We start from the raw sequence: 24,745 nt of genomic DNA, 5'->3' as shown, positions 1-24,745 counted from the left end.
AGTGATTGTTGTGCATCAAGTTGCAAAATAAGTAATATAATCTTCTAGATTAAAAAAGAGTCGGTCGTCATCCAAACAAGCATAAAAATAAGAATCCTAATAATGAATGTAGCATCCTACTACTAAAGTGGGCATGCCATTTCGTGTTTCTATTTTAAGCCATGTCATTACTCAATTCATAATGTTAAAAGCATAATGTTAATTATGCATGTGTTGTTTCTAGCCATTCATAGCATGTTATGCGTTGGCAATTATTAATGTTTTGATTTGTAACCCTACTTATGAATGGAATATGCCTCAAAATGTAAAAGCCATTTGTCTTGCATGCCAAGTGGTGCAAATAAAATTTGGGTGTTTGAGTAGGATAAAGTTGGGACAATAAAATAAGTTAGAACTATCATCGAAGGATGTATTATACTTGAGGCAATAATTTCCCATTTAAAAATACAATAATCTTGGGAACAAAAAAGTAATGGATAAATGCTTGAGTAGGATACGCTAGGAGAAATAATGGTCAATTTAAAACTACTAGTCTCTAAATAGTAGAGTATTAATTGAATAATGTTGAAGGCACATTATAAAAGTGTCAATCTAGTAGTAGAATCTCTTTAAAGTAGGGTGTTAGATGGAGAAAAGACCAATCAAAGGCAATTTAGAAGTAGTGACCTCTCAACGAGGCAAGAAGCCATATTAAAAGAGATCTTCATCGGCATTCCATAAAAAGTTGTTTTTTTCTCTTTTCTATAGCATATCAATTTCCACTCTTAAAAGTAGGGTATTAGTTGGAATAAAGGCCAATCATGGGCAATTTAGATGTAGTGACATCTGAAAGATTCAAGAAACTATATTAAAAGAGATCTTCATCGTCATTCCATAAAAAGCTCTTTTTGTTGTTTTGTATACCATATAACACAAAAGGATATGTTATTGTGCTCGTTAAGGATATGTATCTACCAAAATCTCACATACATAGTATTGCTCCTTAATATCTACGTTCATTAGTCCTAAGTATCAATAGTGTTTAACTACTTTTCGTATCCATTGCAAACCTCCATGTATTGGCCTAAATGAGGCTTTTACCAATGCTTGTCATGAACCAAAACATAAAAAGACAAATATACACTTTCAACAAATGTCCTAAGTAAATTGGTGCACACTCTCAATTTAAAAGACATTTCATTATTTTATATGTAGGCATATATTAGTGTGTGAGAAACCGACCATATGCAATTAGAGATTCAACATCTGCATATACTAAAAGGACTAATTCAATCTAATAATGATTAAAACCCGCCATGAATGCAACTCATGTTTCATTTTATTATCAAGAATAACAAGATTAAATAAGAAAATGAATTATATATGTATTCGTTCGTCAATTTGGACGCCTCCATGGGCAAAAGCAATCACCCTTCCACCTTCACCACGCCTCTCTACCACTCTCTAATGGAGGCGTGGATTAATTCATGATGAATTTCCTAATTAGAATAGAATTAGCACCCCATGAACCTTGTCCTTGATTAGAACAATTCCAAATGATAAGTTGCTAGTAATTAGGGCATGACCAGGACACCGAGCAAGAGAGTATCTTCTAGTCGCTAATTATCAACGTATTTATGTATGGCCAATTAGTAATTTAGATGTGATTAGTGGCCACAACAGACATCTACTTAAAAAGACGGGTGTGATCTCTTTAATAATAATAATAATAACATTATTATCACTAGTACTACTAATATTATTGTTGTTGTTTACAACTTGCGCTCACAAGAAAGCACTAGTATGTATGTATGGACATGTAAAGGTTTGCCATAGCCATATATAGTAGTACCATAGAATGGAACTGGTGCAATGCCACCAATCTGCTTCCACTACTTTGCCCTCTTGGGTCCTTCGAGGGTAAATAAATAATGAATACAAAAGTATAGTATTTACCATACATTCGAGTTTGTTTCCCATACTCAAATAAGCAAAACATACTCAAATGCGAATGCACATATGGATCATACTAGGATCAGTACCATGACTCGCAAAGTACCATGCCTACACACTTTTTAACCAATTCTTACTTGTATCCTTTGGAAAGTGAGATGCTTCGGTCCCACAAACATAGGTCAAGTAGTACAAATCTAGGGCACAAACTTTGATAAAGTGAAGTTATGAGATCTCATTGATGTGCATGTGCTCATTATATAAACACGAAAAGTTTAAAGTCAAAGACGACAAGTAGGAACCCTTACATTTAAGCGTATCCAGATGTCTAATATAATTAAATCTTTATAGAGCTTCTTCTTAGCAAGAATTCTCACAATGTTGCCTATGGTTGAAACTTGAAAGCTCACCTTTTTATGTTGCGTCATTATATATTGTATTTAGTCCATTCTAAGCTTACGTATTGCTGGTATGAAAACTCTAATATTGTCCAACACATTATAGTATCATCTAAAAAATTAGGAGGCAAACTTATTAGAAAAGTCCTTGAACGACAATAGCAATGAAAAGTTTGAATTAAAGAAATTGATGGAAGGCTTACCAAGAAACCATGTCAAGCTCATGTGCTGAATTTACACACTTGCAATATGGTAGGCCAATATATGGGCACGCATTCTTTGGCATGAATGTATATGATCCTTTCTAGTTAACACAAAAGTGCACATAGGTCCAATACTTTGCTTCACTAAGATAGATCAAGGGAACATGGGTTTCTAGATTGGGAAATTCCTTTATGTTGTGTGTGGAGTATAAATATCTACCCTTCTTTAGACACTCAAACCCAAGAAAAGTCATGATATTGTGATCATTGATGCTCACTAAATGTTTGCATTTATCCTTGGCACCCTAATTTATGAATGCCCTAGCACTTCTCCCTTATTTGTAATAGACCATGAATGTGATACGTATACACTCACTAAATTGTAGCTCCATCTCGCCATTGTGTTTTATATGAGTATGAGGTTAATGAAGGCTCCTTTAATTCCATGATTCATGGTTCTTCATCAACATCCTACATAGGAACTCCAATCTCATCACCAACATCAGTGAAAACACGGGTGAACTTGTTGACATCATTGTCTACAACAAGGGAGAGACCGGAGATTCAATCGGCGAGCTTGGGAGTATCATCATTGCTCATGGCAATGGCCTCATCCTCCTCAAATTTAAATGCTCCCAATGAATGTGATGCTAATCGATTATTGGCAAAAGAGAGCAACAATACAATTGACCCACAATCGACCAACACGGGTTTCGTATATCACGGTGTGAGGAAGAGGAGTTGGGGCAAATGGGTATCCGAGATCCGCGAGCCACGCAAGAAAACGCGCATTTGGCTTGGCTCTTACCTTAGACCCGAGATGGCGGCTCGCGCTTATGATGTGGCCGCCCATTGCCTTAAAGGGAAACAAGCTCAACTCAATTTCCCTGGCCTCATCCACATTCTTCCTTGTCCTACCTCGACTGCCCCGAGAGACATCCAGGCAGCCGCTAAGGCAGCTGCATCCCTTAATGGCTTCACTCTAGGTGACCCATCATCCAATGATGTTAGTAGTGCACATGAGACCACCCATACATTCGTTCTAGAAAGCTGTGATAAATCCATTGTTAGTAAGTGTAGTAGTAGTAGTAGTAGTACACATGATACCATGCATGTATTAACACTAGAAACCAAAAATCATGAAGACCCATCAAAAATATCTTGCCCAATGACAGCAAACAAGTTGGACAATGATGGTGAAACTAGATCTTGCCATGATGGCATGGTGACATCAAGCATATTACATTGTCATGAACATCCTGACACATTCATCATCGACGGCTTTGGGGGCAGTATGGCATCACTGGTGCCGGAAGAACATTGTTGGCATGTGTTTGATCAACTCATCATACCAGAGAGCATGAGTGTTGTGTCTAGGGAGATCATTTCTGTGACTGAATATGCATTAAATAGCTATGATATCAATGGATGTCCATCTTATGGAAATGGATTTGATGAGGGATGTACAGTATACCAAGACATGTTGTTATGGGACTATTGATCCTTACATTGTTCAAATACATTCAGTTCTTTTAGTTTTAGTTTTAATTTACAATAAAGGTTTTCAAGCAAGACATCTAGTGATGATACCCCCAAATTCCTCAATTATAAGGGATGTTGGTGTATTGTATGCTTTTATGGGTGTATCCTACGAACCTTAAAAAGAATGATCATTGATTAATGGGCAAAGCAATGCAGGTACATTACATGTTGTAACTTTTTTCACTTAAATAGGGAAGTTGATGGATTTGTTGTATGTCTCTAAGTGATCATTTATTCTTTTCATACTAAATTATGTATGTGTGATGAGTTTCATTCATTATTTTAATGCTTGATGTATAATGGACACAGAATTGCATGCTCATTAAGTGTTTTTTCTATATTAATGTACCTTTCCTCTCTATCTCTAGATTACAAGAAGAATTTAGACCACTAGATTACAAGAAGAATTTAGACCACAAGGGAAACTTAGATACATTGATTGAGTCCACATTCAACGTGGAATGGATTTTGATAGATTACTTTGATTTGTGAAGAGCATCCTATAATTTCGATGAATGTATGAGTTGTTATTAATCGATCTTTGAAATTGAATGCATCGATAGCATCGCACACAGTGTTGCTGAGCTAAGTTAGTTGCATAATTATTTTTGGCATCAAAATTATGCCATCACATATGTTGTTCAACTAGCAATAAAATAATGTGTTTGTTTGTTTGTTTATTTATGGAACAAAAAAATTTACTAGAGGATATTGTTTTACTTTGAGTGAAGATGAGCTTTTGATATGTTCATAATATAGCATATGTTACCCATTAAGGTTACTCATGGTCAGGGCAAGAATTTGACGGGTGTCATGCCTGTCGAAGGCCATTTTGCTCGTCAAGTGACATATAAAGTTTAAATATCCATTTTTCATGAGAAAGGCCCCTACAAATTATGCATGTCAAATGATATGTTAAAATTCTATTTTCCATGTCATATATATTATATACATATTGTATACATATGTCAATTATTATATATATGAAGTGTGTATTATAATATATTAATACTATATAAAAAAAATTCCAAAAAATTATATGTTTTTTTTATAACACCCTTAAAATAATATCATTATCATGTAATAATGGTATATATTCACAATATTTATTCTTAATTTCTTTACTAATAATATTAGTTGAAATTCAATTGAAATTTTAAACAATAACCTTTATTAAATACATACTTTAAGAGTGTATAACTTTAGGTTTGATTTTAATGTTTTAAGTTTTAAGTTAAAACTAAAATTTTTTACTTACATAAAATTTTAAGTTAAAACTAAATTTTTACTAACTTTTTTCATACTTATTAGTAAAAACATTAACATGATATTAATTTTATGTATTTCATTATCTTTGTTAGGTAGTTATGTTTATTTGTGCATCTTTGTGCACTTTCTATAGTAATGAAATGTATAACAATCAAGCATCATATAGAACTTTCATTATTAAAATTGGTAAAGCATCATATAGAACTTTCATTATTAAAATTTGTATGCCAAATGACATGTTAGTTTTTGCACTCTTGTGTCATATGACATAAATCTTTAAAAAATGCCCATCAAATTCAGGCCCTGCTCATGGTCTCCAAAACTTCTCAATTGTGGTTTGAAATATGTGGAGCAAACTAAAAGCCTTGTCAATATCTTATGTATCATTATCACCTCATTGTCCAATACTATATAACCTCATAATTACCACCCCACCCAGTTTAGGGATACCTACCTTTAGCGGTTATGATTAGGTAAATCATGACCACCAAAAGGCAACGAAATGGACATGATTTTATAACTGACATAGTATTTAGTGTCTCGTTACAAAGCTTATGCTTTCCATTGTTATTTCCTTTTCTTGATGTCTAGATCGGTGTCAAACTATGATTTTCTCAAAAATCTAATATAAGTCTAGTCCTAATTTGTGCCCATTTTAATTTAGAAAGAAATGATTAATCATTGATTGAAAACCTTACTATCGTAACAAAATCACAAGACAAAGTACAATATTAAACGACCAAAGTTCATATTCTAACTTTAAGCAGCAATTTGATGTGAGAGAATAGTAAATTTGTCAATGCATAATGATATAAATACTTGGAGCACTTGGTGTTGTAGAAAGGAATTGCCTACTTATAATCACAAATTTGATTCTATGGAGAAACGGAGTAAATCAACTTAAACCAACTTGAAGTTAATGACACCCATTACGAAATGGATTGAGTGCATATAAAGTCAAACATTATGCGAACTCTTACTAATGCCTAAACTTAATTGAAGTTTTTCAATAGTTTAATGTCACATATCAATATTGAGCCGACAATTGAAGACAACGAGTAGCTGACTAGTCGAGCTCAGAGTCGACAATCGATGACAAAGAGGAGCCAACTGGTCGGGCTGAGAGCTGGCAGTCGAAGACATGGAGATTCGACTAGGAGAGAGTCGACACAGTGTGTCAACAGTGTTGCAGATGTGATCCAAGTCGAAGACACGACCGACTAGTCGGGAAGCTGAATTCGTGCGAACAAAGAGTCGGATTGGATAAGTACCCCATGTTGGAGTCAAGGGGGAGTTTGTTGGGAAATAGGTCCCTCTGGATGGGAAGAGAACGAACTGAGTCGGATGGAGTCAATAAGTATTATGGTCGAGGCCCAGATCTAAAACCGAAACTGAAATCAGATGAACATAAAATGTAATGGCGCCAGCAGCACAAAAACATTAGACTAACTAGGGTGTTTCAACGTTGCAGTTGAAAATATATTGGAGATGGATCTGGTCTTTCAAGGGGCCCTCTAAATTTATTCTTTTTAGATGGCTATTAGTGCATGCAGCATTACCAGTTGGCCAGACGTTAATAGGGAATGTAGCACATAATCTCAGGCAAAGTGGATTTTTCAAGGGGCCCTCTAAATTTATTCTTTTTAGATGGCTATTAGTGCATGCAGCATGCCCTCTGGTCTTGTCCCTTGGCTCAGCAAGTATGGAATAAAGTTCTTTCTTTATTCCTAACGATCAATGTTGGTTGCTTGTTCTCATGGGGAGCAGCGGTGTGGGGAATTTTACCCTCCAGCTTGATGTTGTATGAAGCAGATGATATACAAGAGGCCATGACGGTACATAATAGAATATTGATATCGGTTAGTTCGTTTCAGCAACCTCGAAAGCAGGTGCGATCTGTTCAGATCTGGAAAACTGTGACTACGATAACATTATGGGTATTATGGAAATGTAGATGTAGTCGACTTTACGATGCAACAAAGCTTGGTCTTCTAGAGGTATTGCTTGAGATATGGGAAACATTGTTGATAGTAGTTCGTGGCAATAGGATAACATGTATGGTTCTCCATAAAATATTCATAAAAGAAGGATGAAGCTTCTTCACTTATAGAGGAAGGTGCCTCTCTTTGTAGTGACAAATCAAAGACGTCAATGGAACTATCATCATCCATGCTATTGGACCCTTTCTTGATATAAAACAAACATGCTAATGTACCGTATTAAGGTTCAACATCCCTGTATAAGTTGTTTTTGTATGTACAGGTTTAGGTGTACATACATTACGTTGTAAGCCTACGGTGTCGTGTTGTTACGCGTGCGCGTAGGAAACTAATGCGGGACTGCGGCGGCCCTGAACCGATGAGTGCGCGAAAGTAGAGAAGGAAGAGAATCGGAAGCGATGGATCAGCAAGTACTGGCTACCGGCAAGCACCGTGCTGACCAGGTCAGACGAGAACACAACTACGCACGAGTTAGACAGAGAGGTGCGCCCTTTTGGCTATGAAGACAACAACAGATTAGAGAATGTCACAGTAAAACAAGGAGACCACCTACCAAGAGGAATCGATTACGACAAACAATTGATTACAACCTTTCTGAGATTACAACCGGCACGCCGGTGACCAACCAAACACACACACACAACCAAGTTACGCAGTGGAGCCTCTACCAGAAGCACTTGGGCTTTCCTCGCGAGCAGAGGCAACTGACCAAAATCCTGCAAAGATCACACAGAAACAATGCTCGGTCCCCAATCCGACAGCACCTCCCCCCTTTTCTCCTCAAAAACGTGATGCCTCTAGTCTTTCCTCTCGCGCCTCTGATCGGCCGCTGAGGGAGGACTGTCACTTCGCTCATCACATCATCCTTATTCTCTGTCCTTTCGGGTAGAGATACACTTTGATTTCCAAAATATGTTGTATCTAATCTATTTATATCGCATTGACTTACTCTTAGCTATGTACAAGTTACTTTAATTCCGTGCGCCAATGTGTGCGCGCCGGTTCACACTCTCTGATCCCCAATTCCCTTTATGGCCGGTTTTCTACATGACATCCACCCCCACCAAACTGCGCATCCTCCGCCATGCGCCAGGAAGAGACGAATACCGGGGAAAACCGGCCCGTGTTCACTTGTCACTCTCCGATTTTCCGTCCACTACGGCTCGGTTGTCACCGTCATCCACGCTCCCTTAGTTCGGTTCATCTTCATGCCATTTCTTGAATGCCGTGATCCTCTTCCCAGCTACCGGTACTGTTATTCGTGTTCCGTCGAGCTCCGTGAGGTGGTAGGTGTCGTTGTTGTTTGCGCTCGTTACGACGTAGGGCCCGAACCACCTTCTCGTAAACTTGCGTGTCACCTTGTGCTGGTTGTCGAGGTTGTTGTCGTAAACCAACATCCAATCGCCTTCCTCAATCTTCCTCCATTGTAGCCGGTGTGTTCGGTCGAACCAGCCTTTATTCTTCGCTCTTGCCGCATGCAGCTTCGCCTTCGCCCACTCCACGTCCTCCGGTCGTCACTCGAGGTGTCGAATCCACACCGCCAATAGCTCTTCCCGGCTCATCTCGTCTCTCCAGCCCACCGTAGCCCACGCCGCCAATAGCTCTTCACCGTCCCCTCCATCGGCATGATTAGCTTCTGCCCGTACATCAGCTCTGCCGGCATAAACCCGGTTACCGAACTGTGCGTAGTTCGGTCCAGCCATAGCGCGTAAGGTAAGAGTCGCAGCCAATTCCCGACTTGTCCTTCACACGACCGTACTAATGCCTTCAAAACTGACCCGTGCCCGCGCTCCACCTTTGCGTTTGCCTCTGGATTGTACGCCATAGAGAGCGAGAGCTTAAATCCTAACGTGTCGAATAGCTCTTCGTCTTCCTGCGCGTCCAGCTCCCTCGGTTAGCCACGATTTTCCCTACGCACCCGTACCGGCATATCACCTCCTCGATCAGGAACCGGCACACAGCCACAATTGTCTTGTTCTGCAGTGCAGGACCCTCCACTTGATTTGTCAGGTTCTCTCGTGCAAGCACCAGGTACCATAGCTGCCCTAGCCCCATCGGCATCGTCACTAAATCCACCATCCATTTGAAATGGACAGTCAGTAGGTAGGTCGGGCACAACTCGTCCCAATGTCGGATCGCGGAATGCATCTGACAGCTCTCACAAGTCGTCACGAACTTATGCACGTCCCGGTACATTCCCGACCACCAATACTTCTCCTTTAGCTTCTCGAACGTGGCCCACGTTTCACGATGTCCAGCCCAAGGACTCTCGTGATACGCCGTTAGCAGCGCCTCCTGCTCCTCCCCTCTTGCCACCACACAGATTGGAATGTCGTCTCGTTTCTTCGGATGCTTCCATATGCTCTCGTTCCGTAGGAAATACTTCTCGAACGTGGCCCACGTTTCGCGATGTCCAGCCCAAGGACTCTCGTGATATGCCGCTAGCAGCGCCGCCTGCTCCTCCCCTCTTGCCACCACACGGATTGGAATGTCGTCTCGTTTCTTCGGATGCTTCCATATGCTCCTGTTCCGTAGGAAATACAGGTATGCCTTCTTCCGTACCTAGTTTGCCTCGTCATTCGCCCATGCCGCATCTAGTGTCATTGTCCTCAAGAACCTACCGATCTGGAGCCACTCCCCGTCATACTTGTCCTCATTAAATTCATTAAGTGTCAAAGTGCTTCCCTGACTTACCGCTATGCGAGCCGATTCGAAGAAGTCTATGCCGACTTCTTCGTGCTCCAAAACCATGTCGTCCTCGTCATCGAACCGTGCTCTCGAAAACATGTCAGCCATGGCGTTGTTATTCCCGAAGATGTGCCGTATCTCCGGATTGAAGAACTTAATGTATGCAATCCACCTAAGCATTGCCAGGTCCGGCATCGCGCATCCGAAAACCATATCAAGGATCGATAGGCAGTCTGTCTCGATTATAACCTCTGTCCCGATCAAATAGTCTTTGTCAACCTTGAACAATTTCACTCAATCTGGTACCAAATCCTGGTTCTAAACTTTAAATAAAAGAAAGACCATGGAAGATCCATTTGGCGGCATGTTCAAGCTCACTGGCTCCAATTACTCAATGTCAAAGTCGAAGATGAGGGACATGCTAGTGGTTAAAGATCTCTAACTGCCGATACAATTTGGAGACAAAAGACCGGAAAAGATTGATGCATCAACATGGGAGGTGATGCGCATGAAGACAACAACGTACATCAGATGCTTCATCAACATGAGCATGTATAACAACTTCAATGAGGAGAAGAAAGCTCACGAGCTTTGGGAGAAGATAGGCATAATGTTTGAGGACAAGAATGTTGTAAATCGAGTTTCGGTCTTTCGGAAGTTAGTGAGACTCAGATATCAAGACGGCTCCAGCATGGTGGAGCACATGAATGCCTTCCAGGGGCTTATAAATCAGACAACCTCATTGAGGTACCTCTAGCCGACGAGGTACTCGCGTTGTTGTTGCTCGATTCCCTCCCGGATAGTTGGGCAAAGCAGATTTTGGGGATGCACATAATCCAAGACCGGACGAAGAAATAGTTGTGGCTGTCACAAGAGAAGTATGTGTCAAAGGTGCTTAAAAGGTTTAGCATGTCGGATGCTAAGCCGGTCGGATCGACACTTCCGACAAATTGCAAGTTGTTAGGAAAACAGAGCCTGAAGAATAATGCAAAGAAGTCGGAAATGATGAAGATATTGTATGCCTTTGTAGTTAGAAGTCTCATGTACGCAATGGTGTGTACACGACTAGACATCGTATACATAATCGGAGTAGTAAGCCGATTCATGACCAATCCAGGAAAGGACCATTGGGCAGTAGTCAAGTGGATACTCTCGTACCTAAAAGGCACCTCGAGCTTGTGCCTTTGATTCGGCTCAAGTAAGCCCCAACTTGAAGGATTCATCGACTCGGACATGTCGATTGATGCAGATATCAAACGGTCTACATCCGGATATGTCATGACATATGCAGGGGGATTCCACGTTAACACACTATGTTGTCTTATTTTCTGTTTTCTGTTTCTTCTATAGTAAGTTTAAACCTCGGTTGTGGCTGTGAACGATTCCTCTCAGGTTGTCGATGTTGTTTGCCAAATTGGCAAGCTTCGCATATAATTGCCATCTCCTTTTCGGTAAAAGTCGGGATTTCGATGACGACTTCTTTCGATTGCATCCCTTTGAGCTTTTGGATATTGATGTGGCTGATTTGTTTGTGCCACAGCTCTATGTCGGTGTCGGCTTTACGGCCCTTGGCATACATTGCCAATTTCATCTCATGAGAGTCGAGGATGAACATTCAGCCTTCTCTTCCACGAGGAGCGATAATTCAGCCTTCCTTTTTTATGAAGCCTCCTCCATGGTTGAACCGAACTTGCATGCCTTGTTCCACAATCTGACCGATCGAGACCAGATTTTTCGTTATTTGAGGTGGAGTCTTAACTACACTGAATATGTGTCATAGAACTATAAGATTCTATGACACACTAGTTACTATAGGAGGTGGTGGGGTGTTCACACACTAGGGTGTGTTCCCACACTAGGGAAGTTGAGTTTGATCCTCAACAACTACATTGCAAATGTCAACCCTAAATGTTGGTCTCAATATAAGGCAAGAATGCCTATTGATCATATTCAACCTTATCTCATTACCAATATGAGTAGTATTGCTCGTAGAGCCCTCAGACTACTTTGCACTCGATCTCACAAGTTAGGTATTGAAGTTACATCATGGTATCAAAATGTAACGAATTTGAGGGCATGTAAAGTATGCAATAAAGGCATGGTAGAGGAGGAATGTCACTTGCTCTTCACATGCTCAACATATAGTGCAATTTGTTCAAGATATGATGACATATTAAGAGGGAGTGATAACTTAAACGCATAGAGACTTTGTGCTTCAATGTATGAATGCCCCTTTTTAGGAAAGAGCCCTCAGACTACTTTGCACTCGATCTCACAAGTTAGGTATTGAAGTTACATCATGGTATCAAAATGTAACGAATTTGAGGGCATGTAAAGTATGCAATAAAGGCATGGTAGAGGAGGAATGTCACTTGCTCTTCACATGCTCAACATATAGTGCAATTTGTTCAAGATATGATGACATATTAAGAGGGAGTGATAACTTAAACGCATAGAGACTTTGTGCTTCAATGTATGAATGCCCCTTTTTAGGAAAGAGACACATATCAAAGACACATGTATGCTCTGGTCCCATAGGTCAAAATTGGCCTCTTTATCGACGATAAAAATTCTAATTCTAATTCTCTCTCTATTCCCTCATAAAGAACTTGACATAACTACATCCACAAGTGACTTGAACATCTCTAGTGAATTCGATGTGAAACTTTTGTGAAGAGATTGTAGCATGGCCCAAAGATGTTGAGACAAGATGGAATCAATATTGTGATACCCTATATAGTTCAAGAATTCTCTCATGTAATTCAAGTACAATAAGCCACAAAGAGGACTGATTTGGTAATTGTGCAACTATTAGAGTGTTGGTGCAAAAGCAAGTTGATTTAACTATTGTGCATTACTAAATTGTTGGACATGTACTAGCATGATTGGCATCTTTCAACCAAGGGGACTGCAGTAAAAGCTAGCTAGTAGGGGCTAGATGCATATATTTCATGGCCAAAAGGAGATCTTGTCAACCATATAATAAACCATCACCAAAAGCTTGCATCTAGGAAGGGGGCCGAGGCAGATGTAAAAGTGATGAGCTATTTTTAAAGTGGACTAAATGATTTAGAACTCCACAAAACAGTGCACAATTTTCAAATTGTTCTTTTGGATATGATTTACGAATGATTATTGAATTGATTGATTTGTTATGATCTCATACAAATAAGGAGCCTAAATACAACCTCATCATCATTTAGATAAATTATATGCTGGTTTTCTTTCACTAAAAAAAAATCAAGTGGTAACTTCGAAATAGTGATCTAATATAGTCACAATTGTTACAAGAATTGACATGAACAAAGTCCTTGCAGAATAGATTATCAAAGCATATGATGGTGGGAGACTAATATAGAGAAGACAATCATTAAGAAAAACAGAGGGTCAAAGTAATGGTCGAATTTCCATAGAGAATTAAGATGCTGGCAAAAGGGATAAGCGAAAATGTGACCACGATCCGCTTTTAGTTTTAATTTAAATGACCAAGATGAGGCCAAAAAACCAAATCTTTCCCTTTAAGCTCAAAGAGTACTTACTAAGATAATCTTATAGATTTCAAAATATGGATAGGAAAAAAAAATCATTCAGTTACTCCCTCTCGCCAACAACAGATGCTCTTACAGTTTATATATCAACTTCAAGGTTATTGACTGTAATACCAAAGAACCTTGACACAAGATTATACATAATGTGAGAACAGTACCAAATAACCCTGACACAAGATTATCTGTATATATAATATGAGGAAACTTACATGCGAAAAAAAAAAATATAAATAATCCTTCACATATACAACTAAATTGAACAACATTGAGGTCAAATAGTAGATGAGTTTTGACGTAGTTAGCATGTTTCTTTATTAGAAGTGTTGCCCCCGAGGAATGCAAGAATATTATCCAGAAATGACTATAAGAGACCTTGTTGATTCAAATTTACAAACCACCAAATTTAATTTGGGGGTTACATGCTCAAGATTGCAATATACATCATTACACGTTAATTATTACGGAGGAAACCAAACAAACAAGCATTGCTATGCTATCCTTAAACATGTGCTCAATTTAGCACATTCTTCTTTTAGTATTGGATGCCACCATAATTGACAATAAAATGCATTTTTTCTGGTACCTGTTTGTGAGTAGCCACTCTTTTGGATTTGAGCTTTTTGAGCTTCTGGGTGTAGGATTCAGTTGATATCCAAAGTTCTCGCTCATCTCGTTAATGCTCATCCCCACCATAAGTTGCATCAAGCTCCCGTTTACAAAGGGGACACGTTGCATTTATTTTCAACCACTCATCGACACATGCCACATGAAAGAAATGCGAGCACTGAAGCTCTTTAAGGTCTACCCCATCCTTGTATACTCCAAGACAGATACAACAAACCTAAAAATTAAAAATAAAAAGAAGTTGGTAATCTCTCAAATGACACCAAAAACACACATTTCGAGTCAATTCCAAAGCTTAATATAATATAGATGTAATAAAGCGGAACCCCCAAAACGTATGCCATGTTTTCACGGTATTTTCAGCAATAACTTCTTCTAATCACTAACATAACCCTGTGTTCTACAAACATTGCTATAACAGAAGAGTATCCTAGCAAAGTTTGAAAAATAATGGTTATACCAATAAAAATACATGAGAAGTTTTGGGGGCTAGAAAAAACTTGAAGGTACATTCAGTGTTTTGCCCATGTTAAAATATATAAAATTATTACCGCATCTTCGGCCGAAACACCACGCTCCCTGTCAGTGCCGGGTGCGAAAACACCCCCTTCACCCACACTCTCTGGATCTGAATCAGCATCATCTTTGCTTTCACTCATGACAGAATCTTCATTCTTACCTCGGCTTTTGGTACTGATCAGATCTTGGATCCTGTCTTTGATCTTCATATCCGCCCGGTTGTTCACCTTGAACTTATATATTGGAAGCGCTGCGATGACTTCTGGAGCTGCCCCCTTTCTTTGCACTTGGTCATCTCGATATGTCAAAAGAGTAACGATACAGGGGAGACAACAGCACACGGTTGCACAAATCACAAATGGCATCGCATAACCTATGCAGCTAAATGAGAGGAAAACAATGCATAACCTGAAATGATAAAAAGAAAATTGAAAACTATATTAGGTATACACGCGCCCGCACATTATTTAGGTTAACTAAAAATCTTATACAGGGAGTTTGAAAACTTTAATGATTGATTGGAAAGTTCTAATTGAGACACCTGCAAATACTTTACATGGATCAAAGTGGTATGAGATTCATGTTTAAAAGCATGGCTGTGGTCGGATCAAGTGGAAAATGCTTGGATCGAATTTTCACTAGTTATTAACATCAAGCACAAAATATGATAGATGTTACCTGTATAAATTAGGTGCATCGTGAGAAGAGGAATGGCTGGCGAATACCCAGACATTACCAACGACAAACCAAACAGCAAAGAAGCAATCCAGAACAACCTTGTTCCTTTCCATACAAACATTGGTCCTGTCGACACAACACATCATATATCATATACATCAATAACCATCCTGAAAGTATGCTTGAGAAGAGAATAAGAATTTAAAATATTCAACACAATACAATGAAGGTAAGCACCCCCCAACTAGAATCAAAGATTGTAAGAAGGGAATTTGAGCCAGCATAACACGCCCCAGAAACATGAACTCACAGATGTTTAACGCACAAAGATTCTACTGATGTTTTTCAGCGAATCATTAAGCCACCATGAGGGCTTTAGCACACAGATCCACAAAAGTGAACAAACCCTTATGGAAAAAAATCTTCATAATAATAGCATCAATCCACTTAATATTAATGTTCACATTAAAAATCATCACTAGGTTCATACCCATCCTATCAAAATTCCAGTGCCATATGTCATTATTTCCGACATTTGTTCCATTAAATATGCATGTTGAACCTACGCCCTATGTCCAATCATGATGCTTGCCTAGCACAAACTGTCAGATTTTATGAACCCCATTTACATGCTAAATTTGAAAAAATAACAGCTGTGTGACACTTGGTTCACATTCATCCACATTCCACCATGAAAAAATCCTTCAGCATTCTATTCTACAAAGCTCAACTACAAGTCCTTAAGTAGATTATAGGGGATTTATCTATGTTGTTTCCAATGCCACCTTTTCTTTTTTAGCTTTGTAATATTGATAAGGTTTTTATACATCAGAGGGTTTTAAATGTTGAAATTAAGTCTTGCGGAACGCAAGAAACTTCATTTATATCACCATTGGATCCCAATAACACTTGGAAGTACTGAAATGATATTGTAAATAAATTCACATAAAATCAAAATTGTTTGGGCATATCAATGATGGGTGAGCTCATGGGCTTACAAATTATGTCTGACCTATACTATACAGACATTTACAGAACCAGAATAGTTTGCGATTACAAAAGCATGTCATGCATTTCCCATTATATAATCAATATAATTTGGGTTTATGAATTGCATATGTGCCAATCCTACAATATGCAATGAAATAATATGTTAACATCTTTGAAAGAACAAAATGGCCTACCTCTACCTTGAACTCTTCATGGATTTAAAATAATCATGAGTAATTCCATTGCTACTGTTTGTTATTGTAATGCAGGTAAAAGGACTAGAGCTTTCATGTGCCTTCCTCATGAAAGTATGGGGCTTGAGTTGTTAAAATGTCAATCTATTTGAGCTTTCAGTATTTGTTGAATTTGAAGGGGTATCATTACTCCAAACTTGTGATTTTCTTTAATCATGATTATTGGGAAACAATGCCACACTCATCAGAATACAGACATAATCCTTTGGTACACACTGTTAACAGTTCTCCGCCTCTATCCTCTGATGTCCCTATATGTTTCCAAAATTCCATATTGGATGGGATAAATTCTAAAACGGCTAGTTTACACCAAATAATACATGTGTAGTTATTGGAGATATAAATAAAGGAGCAAAAAGGAAGTCTCATGACAATGTGGCAGATGCAACTTTCATGTCAAATGAGCTCTTTAAAAGGACAAGATCACACACACGCCAATGGATATAAACTACTGGATCAAGCAGCTAAACAAGGTTTTCAAGAAGACTGGCTCATTAATTGAATTAAACTGATTCACTAAAGAGGAGATTAAAATCAGGTGTCCACCTATTGCACAATCATGGCTAGCTCCGTTATATAGCATTACCATGGAGCAAAACATTAGCACATGGGCTAAAACAAATAACAAATGAGCATTAACGCAAGTGAGTTTTACACCAATACATTCCACCATTGATCATTCTTTTACACTAAGAGGAATTATGGAAGAAAGCCATTTTCCACGGAAAACTTTCTCATATTGTTTTGCTGACTTCAAGAAAGTTTTTGACTCAGTACCAATACGAGAACCTCAGAATAGAGTCACAGAGATCAGAGCGCACTCAGAGGATAGAGCAGTTGTAGCACCAATTTCATGCCACTTGAAAATCAATGAACTTCAGAATAGAATCACAGAGATCAGAGTGCAGTCAGAGTATAGCGCAGTTGAAATCAATGAAGGCTTCTCTATGTACTTCCTAAGTAACATGGGAGTCAAGTGACGGTATTCACTCTCTCCCACACTCTTTGGTTTATGCATATTGATGAATTGGAATAAATAGTAAAAACAGCTGCAAAAGAAGAATTAGATGGCCCAACTTTATGGAAGAGCTTATTCTATAACTCGTATGTGCAAATGATGTTTGCCCAACTTTGCAATTCCAAGATCCACGAACTAAGCTGTGGTTATTTGATACACTCATCACACCAACTCTTCTCTATAGAGTAGTAACATGGGGACCGAGTCTTAAAAAGGCAAATCATTGGAATATTTAGAGATACCTTTAGTGTCAATGATTGCCCACATGATACGGAGCAAAGCATCAGTGCCCCATGATATAATCCGGGCAAAGATTGGAGCGGCACCTATAATCACTGAGGCATTGTTCCGATCAGTCACATGTATCCAACATCTTTGGGAGCTCCCCAAACGAAGGTACCCAAGGTTGGCACTTATGTCATTAAGACAACTAGCTGAAAATGGAGACATTCATTGTTGGTATGCTGAAATGCAGCAATGGTTCGAGTCACATGGCACGAGTATAAATGCACTACCCCCGTTCCAATAAAGCTTGAACTGTCCCCATCTGAGTATGACCAACATGGAAAAGAATAGAGTGTCTATTATGAAATCAAAGGGAGATACCATTGCCTCTTTACACAAGGCCTTGGCCCACTACGCAAGGTAATGTAATATGAGGACCAATGGTGCCTTAGGACTTTTCTTGCTAGAACTCAAGAGACATGGGGAACAGTTATTGAAGGACAATAACACAACCACACAAGCTCATCCACAAAGAACAATCACAACTTTCTTTAGCCTCATCACTCTTACTAATGCGACAAGTCAATCAAGAGATAGACAAATGGCCTCCCGACCAGAACATAACAAAGGGGTTGCAATAGATCGGGCAATAGCAATTTGTCGTGCACATGGGCGCCGGGCCCATGGACCACAACCTCAGCACCCTTGTCGTCAACATATAAAGGCCATTATCTCCCACCATCGCAAGTGCTTCCCTCACTTTGGAGAACTCACCATTCTGGATCGACCTATCCTAGAGATCTTTCAAAGACAAAAGTCACAATTTATCTAACTTGAGAATCTCACATGTGCCAAAACCAGATTCCCTCATCTCTTTTTATCTTATTTAGTTTTATATTTACTGAGTAATATTTATTTTATTTTGATTTGTTGTTCTCAAAGGCGAGCCAACATCGAAGATGTAATCTCTTGTTTGGTCTTATCGGCCATTTTGGCCTCTTAAAAGACGTTAATATATCTTTCTTTCTTTCTTTCATACAATGTGGATGCTATGCACACTTGGTGTTTTGGAAATACTTTGCCAAAACAGTGGGTTAACAGTTAATGTGCATAGAACAAATGATGGCAGTAAGGGTGATTCAACCAAGAAACTCCTCCACTTTTACATTCAAGGGAGATTTGAAATATTTTTTGATGTACATATACTCAAGATCAGCATTGAGATTCAAATGGACTGCATTCACATCTGACATGTAAGATGTTGGAAGAAGAGCCTTATTGACCTCAACGTCTTCATAAAAGTACCCTTAATCTCATGTACAAAACTTAAAACCTTCTCAAAAATCGATGAGCAGAATCTTCTTGAAAGTCAACATACCATGGAGGTCAAATTTGATTTGCCTTAAAAGTCAATTTTCATATGAGGTAAGAATATAAACTTCTCAACACTGAAACGAATATTAAAAATTTTGGAGAAGTCATAGTACGTTCTATAATATTTAAGAAACACCCACATAACTCCAAGATATTCCAAGCAAGATTTTGATGTCCATAACAAAGAGATGGAGAAATAAACATCAAAGCTAATCCTTTTCTGATCTCCCTCTCATCACACATATTAAGAAATGGCGATTTCAGCATGTATCCTGTTCCTGTCCCTGTAAAGTGTCCTATGCCACTAGGGGAAGCATGACATACTTCATTTCCAGATTTATCTGTATATGACTCAAGGAACAAGTAGGCAAAAAGCCATTTAGAGATCAAAGATATTTTAATGTGTAACATTGCTTCTCCTCTTAAACCACAAGTGAACTAGACGAAGAGTTTAGATCTTACTCCACAACAAGAATTAATGAGGCAAAAGAGCATCACGCTTAGTGTTTTATTGATTGCATAATTTTCACTGTTTATTTTAATTAATCATATACACATATTGAACATACAATCTAAGAGAAATAGACACAAATAATACCTCGAATCTTCACCATTTGACACTTGAATCTCTTGAGCCGATGGCAATGTACTGTTGGATTCATCCGCTGGATCGGACATGGGTTGTGGTCCAGTGCGGGAAGCATGTGAAGAACCTTGTAAACTCGATGAAGAGGATGCAACAGATGATGATACCAGAGGATCTGTATCTCGTCGTGCATTTCGGCGTTTATACCTCCAATATATGAGCGGAAGAGTCGCAACACAACCTCCAGTATAGCACATTATCCATAATGCTAAAGGGGCCTTCGGTTTCTCATTTCTTGATAATAAAAGAACGATAATTGCACTGACTATTTGGGCAATGGTCATTGCAAGCTCAATAGATATCCAGAGACGAGAACTCAAAGGATTGATTCGTTGTCGCGTTGTGTCTTCTACACTCACACCCTCAAGTTGGCCTGAAGGCTGAGATCTTCTGGAGAAGGAGCCAACAGTCGGGATCAATTGGGAACGGTTCAATGTGGAGGAAGATCGTCTGATTGAACCTCCAGCCAGGCCACGAGTTGAGATTGAACCCGTTGCGAAAGCGGGTGGGTCAATAGAAATTATTACATTCTCTTGAGAAGGGGAAAGATCAGGAGAGGAGGTTCCGAGAGGGGTTTTGAACTCGTCTGAACTTACTGATGGGCATGATGGTATGATTGGCACAACACACTGAGGTTCTACATTTTGTTCCACATGCACATGCTCGGGATTTTCCATAAGCAACGGAATGATTGATTCTGAATAATCCTCTTCAATCTCTAAATTGAAACCGGTGTATCCAGGAGCCATGGAGCTATAGAGCATATGTTGACCTCTTCATATCTTCAAGTATCATCAATAGCATCATCCACATCTCATATATTGCCTACGATGTCAATAATAATATTTAAATCCTCTCTACTAGTCTCATCCACAATTTCATAAGTGGTCTAAGATGTCACAAATATTCTGCAAATGATCTCTACTAGCTTCATCTACATACAATCTGTGGTCTAAGATGTTCCAAGCTCAATGCTAGACGATTTACCGATCTCAGATTTGAGGGAACGAAACAGGTTTATACATTGATATATACATAAACATATAGAAATTGAGAGATGAACATCAAAGTGGTGTCATCACAAACATCTACATATATACGTATATGTAGATTTTGTCGTATGAAATTTGGAAAAAAAAAAAACAAATTGCGTGAATCAACAAAGGATTGAAGCAATTATATAAATACCCAGATCAAAGACATGTAGAAAATTAGGTTGCAACTTACAATAGAGTTTGGACAAATCCCTCGGTTTGTTTTGTTTTTTTCTTCTTTGAGTGTGTGCGGGATGATCTTCTCTGTTCTGTTTGTTCTCTTTCCTCTGCTGTTTTTTCTGTTCTTCAGTATTGTCGTCGTCGTCGTCTGCTGCTGCTTCTTCTTCTTCTTCTTCTTCTTCTTGGTCTTCTTTCCTCCGTTGGATCAAACAAGCCTTTTCTTCGATTCCTCGTCCTTTTGCGACTTTATACATATGAAGTCCACCCTTATCGCGGCGACAAAGAGAAAGAAATCCATTATTTACAAATATGCCCCCCCTCCTGAAGCCAAAAAAATAACACCCCCCAATTTCATCAAATTATCCATATAATTTTATTTTGGGAAAAGTACCAGGATACCCCCCCTGGAAGTTCGTCTATTTTGGACATAGGGGTAGTTTGGTAGATTTGGAACTTCTAGGGGCATTCTGATAAATAGACGAACTTCCAGGGGGGGTATCCTGGTACTTTTCCCTTTTATTTTTTCAAATAAGATTTCTTTCATTAGTATTAAGAAAAACGTCGGAAGGCGACAAAATGTACAATCCGAGTGTGTTATATATAAAAATTGATGATCAGGGCAAGGGCAAGGGCAAGGGCAAGGGCCAAAGCGTGAATGATATTTCTAGATCGGTCCTTGAGAGGAGACCGTGATCACGAGGCAACTTACTCCATAACTGCAGTAAGTTTTTACTTTTCTTAAGAACAACCTCTAAAGAGTCCCTCCTCTCCAAACCATACATTTGTCCCTCTTGTTTGCCTATATGTCTGCATTATCATATTATCTGGATTCTACACACACTCCCAAAGAGAGAGAGAGAGAGAAAGAAAGAAAGATATATTAATGTCTTCTAAGGCCAAATTTGGCCCACACTCCCGAAGAGAGAGAGAAAGAAAGAAAGAAAGATATATTAATGTCTTCTAAGGCCAAATTTGGCCCATGAGACAAATGGTTTACAACAAAAAATGGGATATTTACTCATTCATCGAAAATAAATAAATAAATAAAATAGAGTTTTAAGCCAAATAGTTCTAATAAAATAACAAACATGTTCTATTTAAAAACCATGTTCTACAATGAAAATGATGTTATACTAGGCCTAATTTCATTTCCATCCAAGTGTCTCAAAGAGAAGCGGGAGGTCAAAGGGTTTTGATGTGGATCTGTCCCGTGCTCCCAATGTAAAAGGTACCCCAACCATAGCTTCTAGTCAACGTAGCTCACGTTCCCTTATCTTCTTAATCTTTTCTACTTCGTGTCAACTTGTTTTGAAGCCCAACATCCGAGGGCGTTTGGTTGTTCTTTGCATTTCTGCTTCCTCAAGAGAGAGGGCAAGTGGCGTAAGTGTATCCACATTCATCGTCTCCCCTTGTTCCTGAAAAATTACACTAGTTACATGTTGATGAATAGTAAAAGGGTTATGGTTAACACTTTGTACTTTATTCTCCCTATATTGTTTTAGCTCTAAGATATACCTACCTAGTCTCTTTACATCCGGGGTATCTAATAATTTAAAGAGGGTGGGAGAGGGTCCTAATACGTCTTGGTATTCAACCCGTATTTCGGCATAAGTTGGGCACTTGCATGTGAAGTGATACTCATCCTCTATCTCTATGTGGCATAACCTACATAGCCTTTCCTCTCTAGGGACTCTATTAGCCCGACCATTCTCAATCTCAAGTTGGTGAGATGATATCCTAAGTTGTCCAATGGCCACCCTTAGTGCATTTGATAAGAATGTATCTAGATATCTTGGTTGTGTAATAAAACCTAACTTAGAGAAGTGCAAGAAGTGTTCCTTATAGTACAACATTTTAGATGGGAGTGGCTCTCGTGGGGTGATCCATTTATATCAAGTGTAAATTTGTCATATTTCTTGGTGTATCACTTTATTACGGTCTTCATGAGATATTAGAGTTTGATCAGTCCCATGGTTGTACTTAAGGGGAGGTAGGTTATTAATGTCTATGTCATTTGCAAGTAACGAACTCACCACAGTGCTATACCAAGAGCTAGTGTCTCTAGACACATGTAGGGATCAAGATGCCTCAAAGGCTTGACGGGATATCCTATCTTGTGGTTGGCTATGTATCCGAGAGCAAAGCCCATACATACACATACATAGACTTTGGACCACCCACACCAACTTCCCACGTAATTCGAGGACTGCCTGTTCTATACAATCCTCTTTTCTTCGCCCTTCTTACTCTCTTACCTTTTGCCTTGATCCCGCCTCTAAGCACATTCATTGCCGCCACTTGAATCTCATAGTTGTTAAAAAAACACGTGTTCTTTGTTCAGAATATGTTTTAGAATACTCTGAAGTATTCTACACGTATTCTACATTTTAGAACTGCCATTTTTTCATGTATTTAACAAGTATTTAACATTTCAAAAAAGTTTATACTATTTTAAAATTTTAAAAATTATTTCTTTTGAAAAAAACAACTTTAAATTTTAAAAAGTATTTAATGTAGTTTACTCATATGAATCTATGTATTTAAAGTATTCTACATGTATTCTAAGTATTTAACGTATTTTATCTTTAAAATACGTATTCTAAGTATTTAAAAGAAGAAGTTAGAATACTTAGCATACGTATTGTATGCTAAGTATTCTACAACAATGCGCTTGATGCCTCCTCACTCACCTTCGCTTCTTGAAGTGGAAAGCTCACTTGCTTCACCTTTTCTTTGGTGACCTTTCTTAACACCTGGACATTTGAAACAGGTAATATGTCGCATTTTGAGAATTGTGACACGAACTGCACGCTCCCTATGCGCAACGCTCGGCCACAACCGAGCTTAGAATCATACACAGAAAACGGGAAATGAAACACACGACTCAAAGGCGAGAAGAGTACATAGGATGTTAACGTGGAAAACCCAAACTAGGGAAAAAACCACGGCAGCCCACAGACTGCAAACTATCACTATGTCAAAATGTACAAATTGTAAAGCACCGAGGCAACGACCTCGAGCTTTCTATCTTCGCCACAGGCGGCAGTTACAACAGAGGCAACAACCTCTTCCTCTCTCTCACTCTCTCTGTACAGACTTGCGCGCTCTGATCTTGCGCCAACAAGAATGACAACAACACTTTCGCACTATGTGTGTGTATACAAAAAATTTGCCCTAAGTCATATTTATACTAATATGACTTTTCGGCTATTTACAAATATAGCCACGATGGACTCTCAGAAACATATTTACGAATATGTCTCTTCATCCGGTGAGCACTCCTCATCGGGCCTGCATCATCCGGCGCTTGCCGGGTACTCGTCATCCGGTTCTCACCGGGTCTGCACCATCCGGCTCTCCGTAGTCGGGTACTCGTCATCCGGTTCTCATCAGGTCTGCGACATCCGGCTCTCCGTAGCCGGGTATTCCTCATCCGGTTTCATGCTCATCAATACTGTTCTTGTGACTTCCCATCCGGAGGGACCTGTTTCCTAACAAATTGTCCATCAAAAAATGACACAAATTAGGTGATGCACAAAAAGGGGTGATGCATGCGTAAAGGATTCTAAAAAATGACGCAAAAATATATTGATTTCTAGGATGTACAAAAATTTAGGTGTTCA

At 39.0% G+C, this 24,745-nt stretch overlaps 2 protein-coding genes across 3 annotated transcripts; one reads left to right on the top strand and one right to left on the bottom strand.

The window, feature by feature from the left end:
- Nucleotides 1-2,818: 2,818 nt before the first annotated feature.
- Nucleotides 2,819-4,073, top strand: LOC147860264 (uncharacterized). Its single transcript, XM_087324757.1, has one exon. The coding sequence runs from the start codon at nt 2,979-2,981 to the stop codon at nt 4,032-4,034; it is 1,056 nt and encodes a 351-aa protein (XP_087180883.1). The 5' UTR covers nt 2,819-2,978; the 3' UTR covers nt 4,035-4,073.
- Nucleotides 4,074-13,742: 9,669 nt separating this feature from the next.
- LOC147860263 (E3 ubiquitin-protein ligase At4g11680-like) lies at nt 13,743-21,268 on the bottom strand. 2 transcript variants are annotated; one of them, XM_087324494.1, is made up of 5 exons: nt 21,136-21,268; nt 19,861-20,733; nt 15,402-15,527; nt 14,756-15,131; nt 13,743-14,421 (listed from the first exon to the last, which is right to left on the bottom strand). In XM_087324494.1, the coding sequence occupies exons 2-5, from the start codon at nt 20,670-20,672 to the stop codon at nt 14,254-14,256; spliced, it is 1,482 nt and encodes a 493-aa protein (XP_087180620.1). In that variant the 5' UTR covers nt 20,673-20,733; nt 21,136-21,268; the 3' UTR covers nt 13,743-14,253. The 2 variants fall into 2 exon arrangements, with proteins under 2 accessions (XP_087180620.1, XP_087180621.1); XM_087324495.1 differs by having other exon boundaries at nt 19,861-20,690; nt 21,136-21,241.
- Between the last annotated feature and the right edge of the window lie 3,477 nt (nt 21,269-24,745).

Source organism: Azolla caroliniana, unplaced genomic scaffold (assembly GCF_043228905.1).
Source record: "Azolla caroliniana isolate FFs.n. ecotype wild unplaced genomic scaffold, voAzoCaro1.0.p SCAF_9, whole genome shotgun sequence".
In the NCBI taxonomy this organism is placed as follows: Eukaryota; Viridiplantae; Streptophyta; class Polypodiopsida; order Salviniales; family Salviniaceae; genus Azolla; species Azolla caroliniana.
The sequence above is the reverse complement of the archived record's forward strand: the minus strand, read 5'-3'. Positions and strand labels throughout refer to the sequence as shown.

Excerpts from the sequence above, each read along its gene's own strand:
- LOC147860264 (XM_087324757.1), top strand. The coding sequence starts at position 2,979 with ATGATTCATGGTTCTTCATCAACATCCTACATAGGAACTCCAATCTCA.
- LOC147860263 (XM_087324494.1), bottom strand. The coding sequence starts at position 20,672 with ATGCTCTATAGCTCCATGGCTCCTGGATACACCGGTTTCAATTTAGAG. Across the intron at positions 15,528-19,860 it reads TCAAATGGTGAAGATTCGAG|GACCAATGTTTGTATGGAAA; the intron begins GTATTATTTGTG and ends TTGTGTCGACAG. Across the intron at positions 15,132-15,401 it reads GATGCACCTAATTTATACAG|GTTATGCATTGTTTTCCTCT; the intron begins GTAACATCTATC and ends TTATCATTTCAG.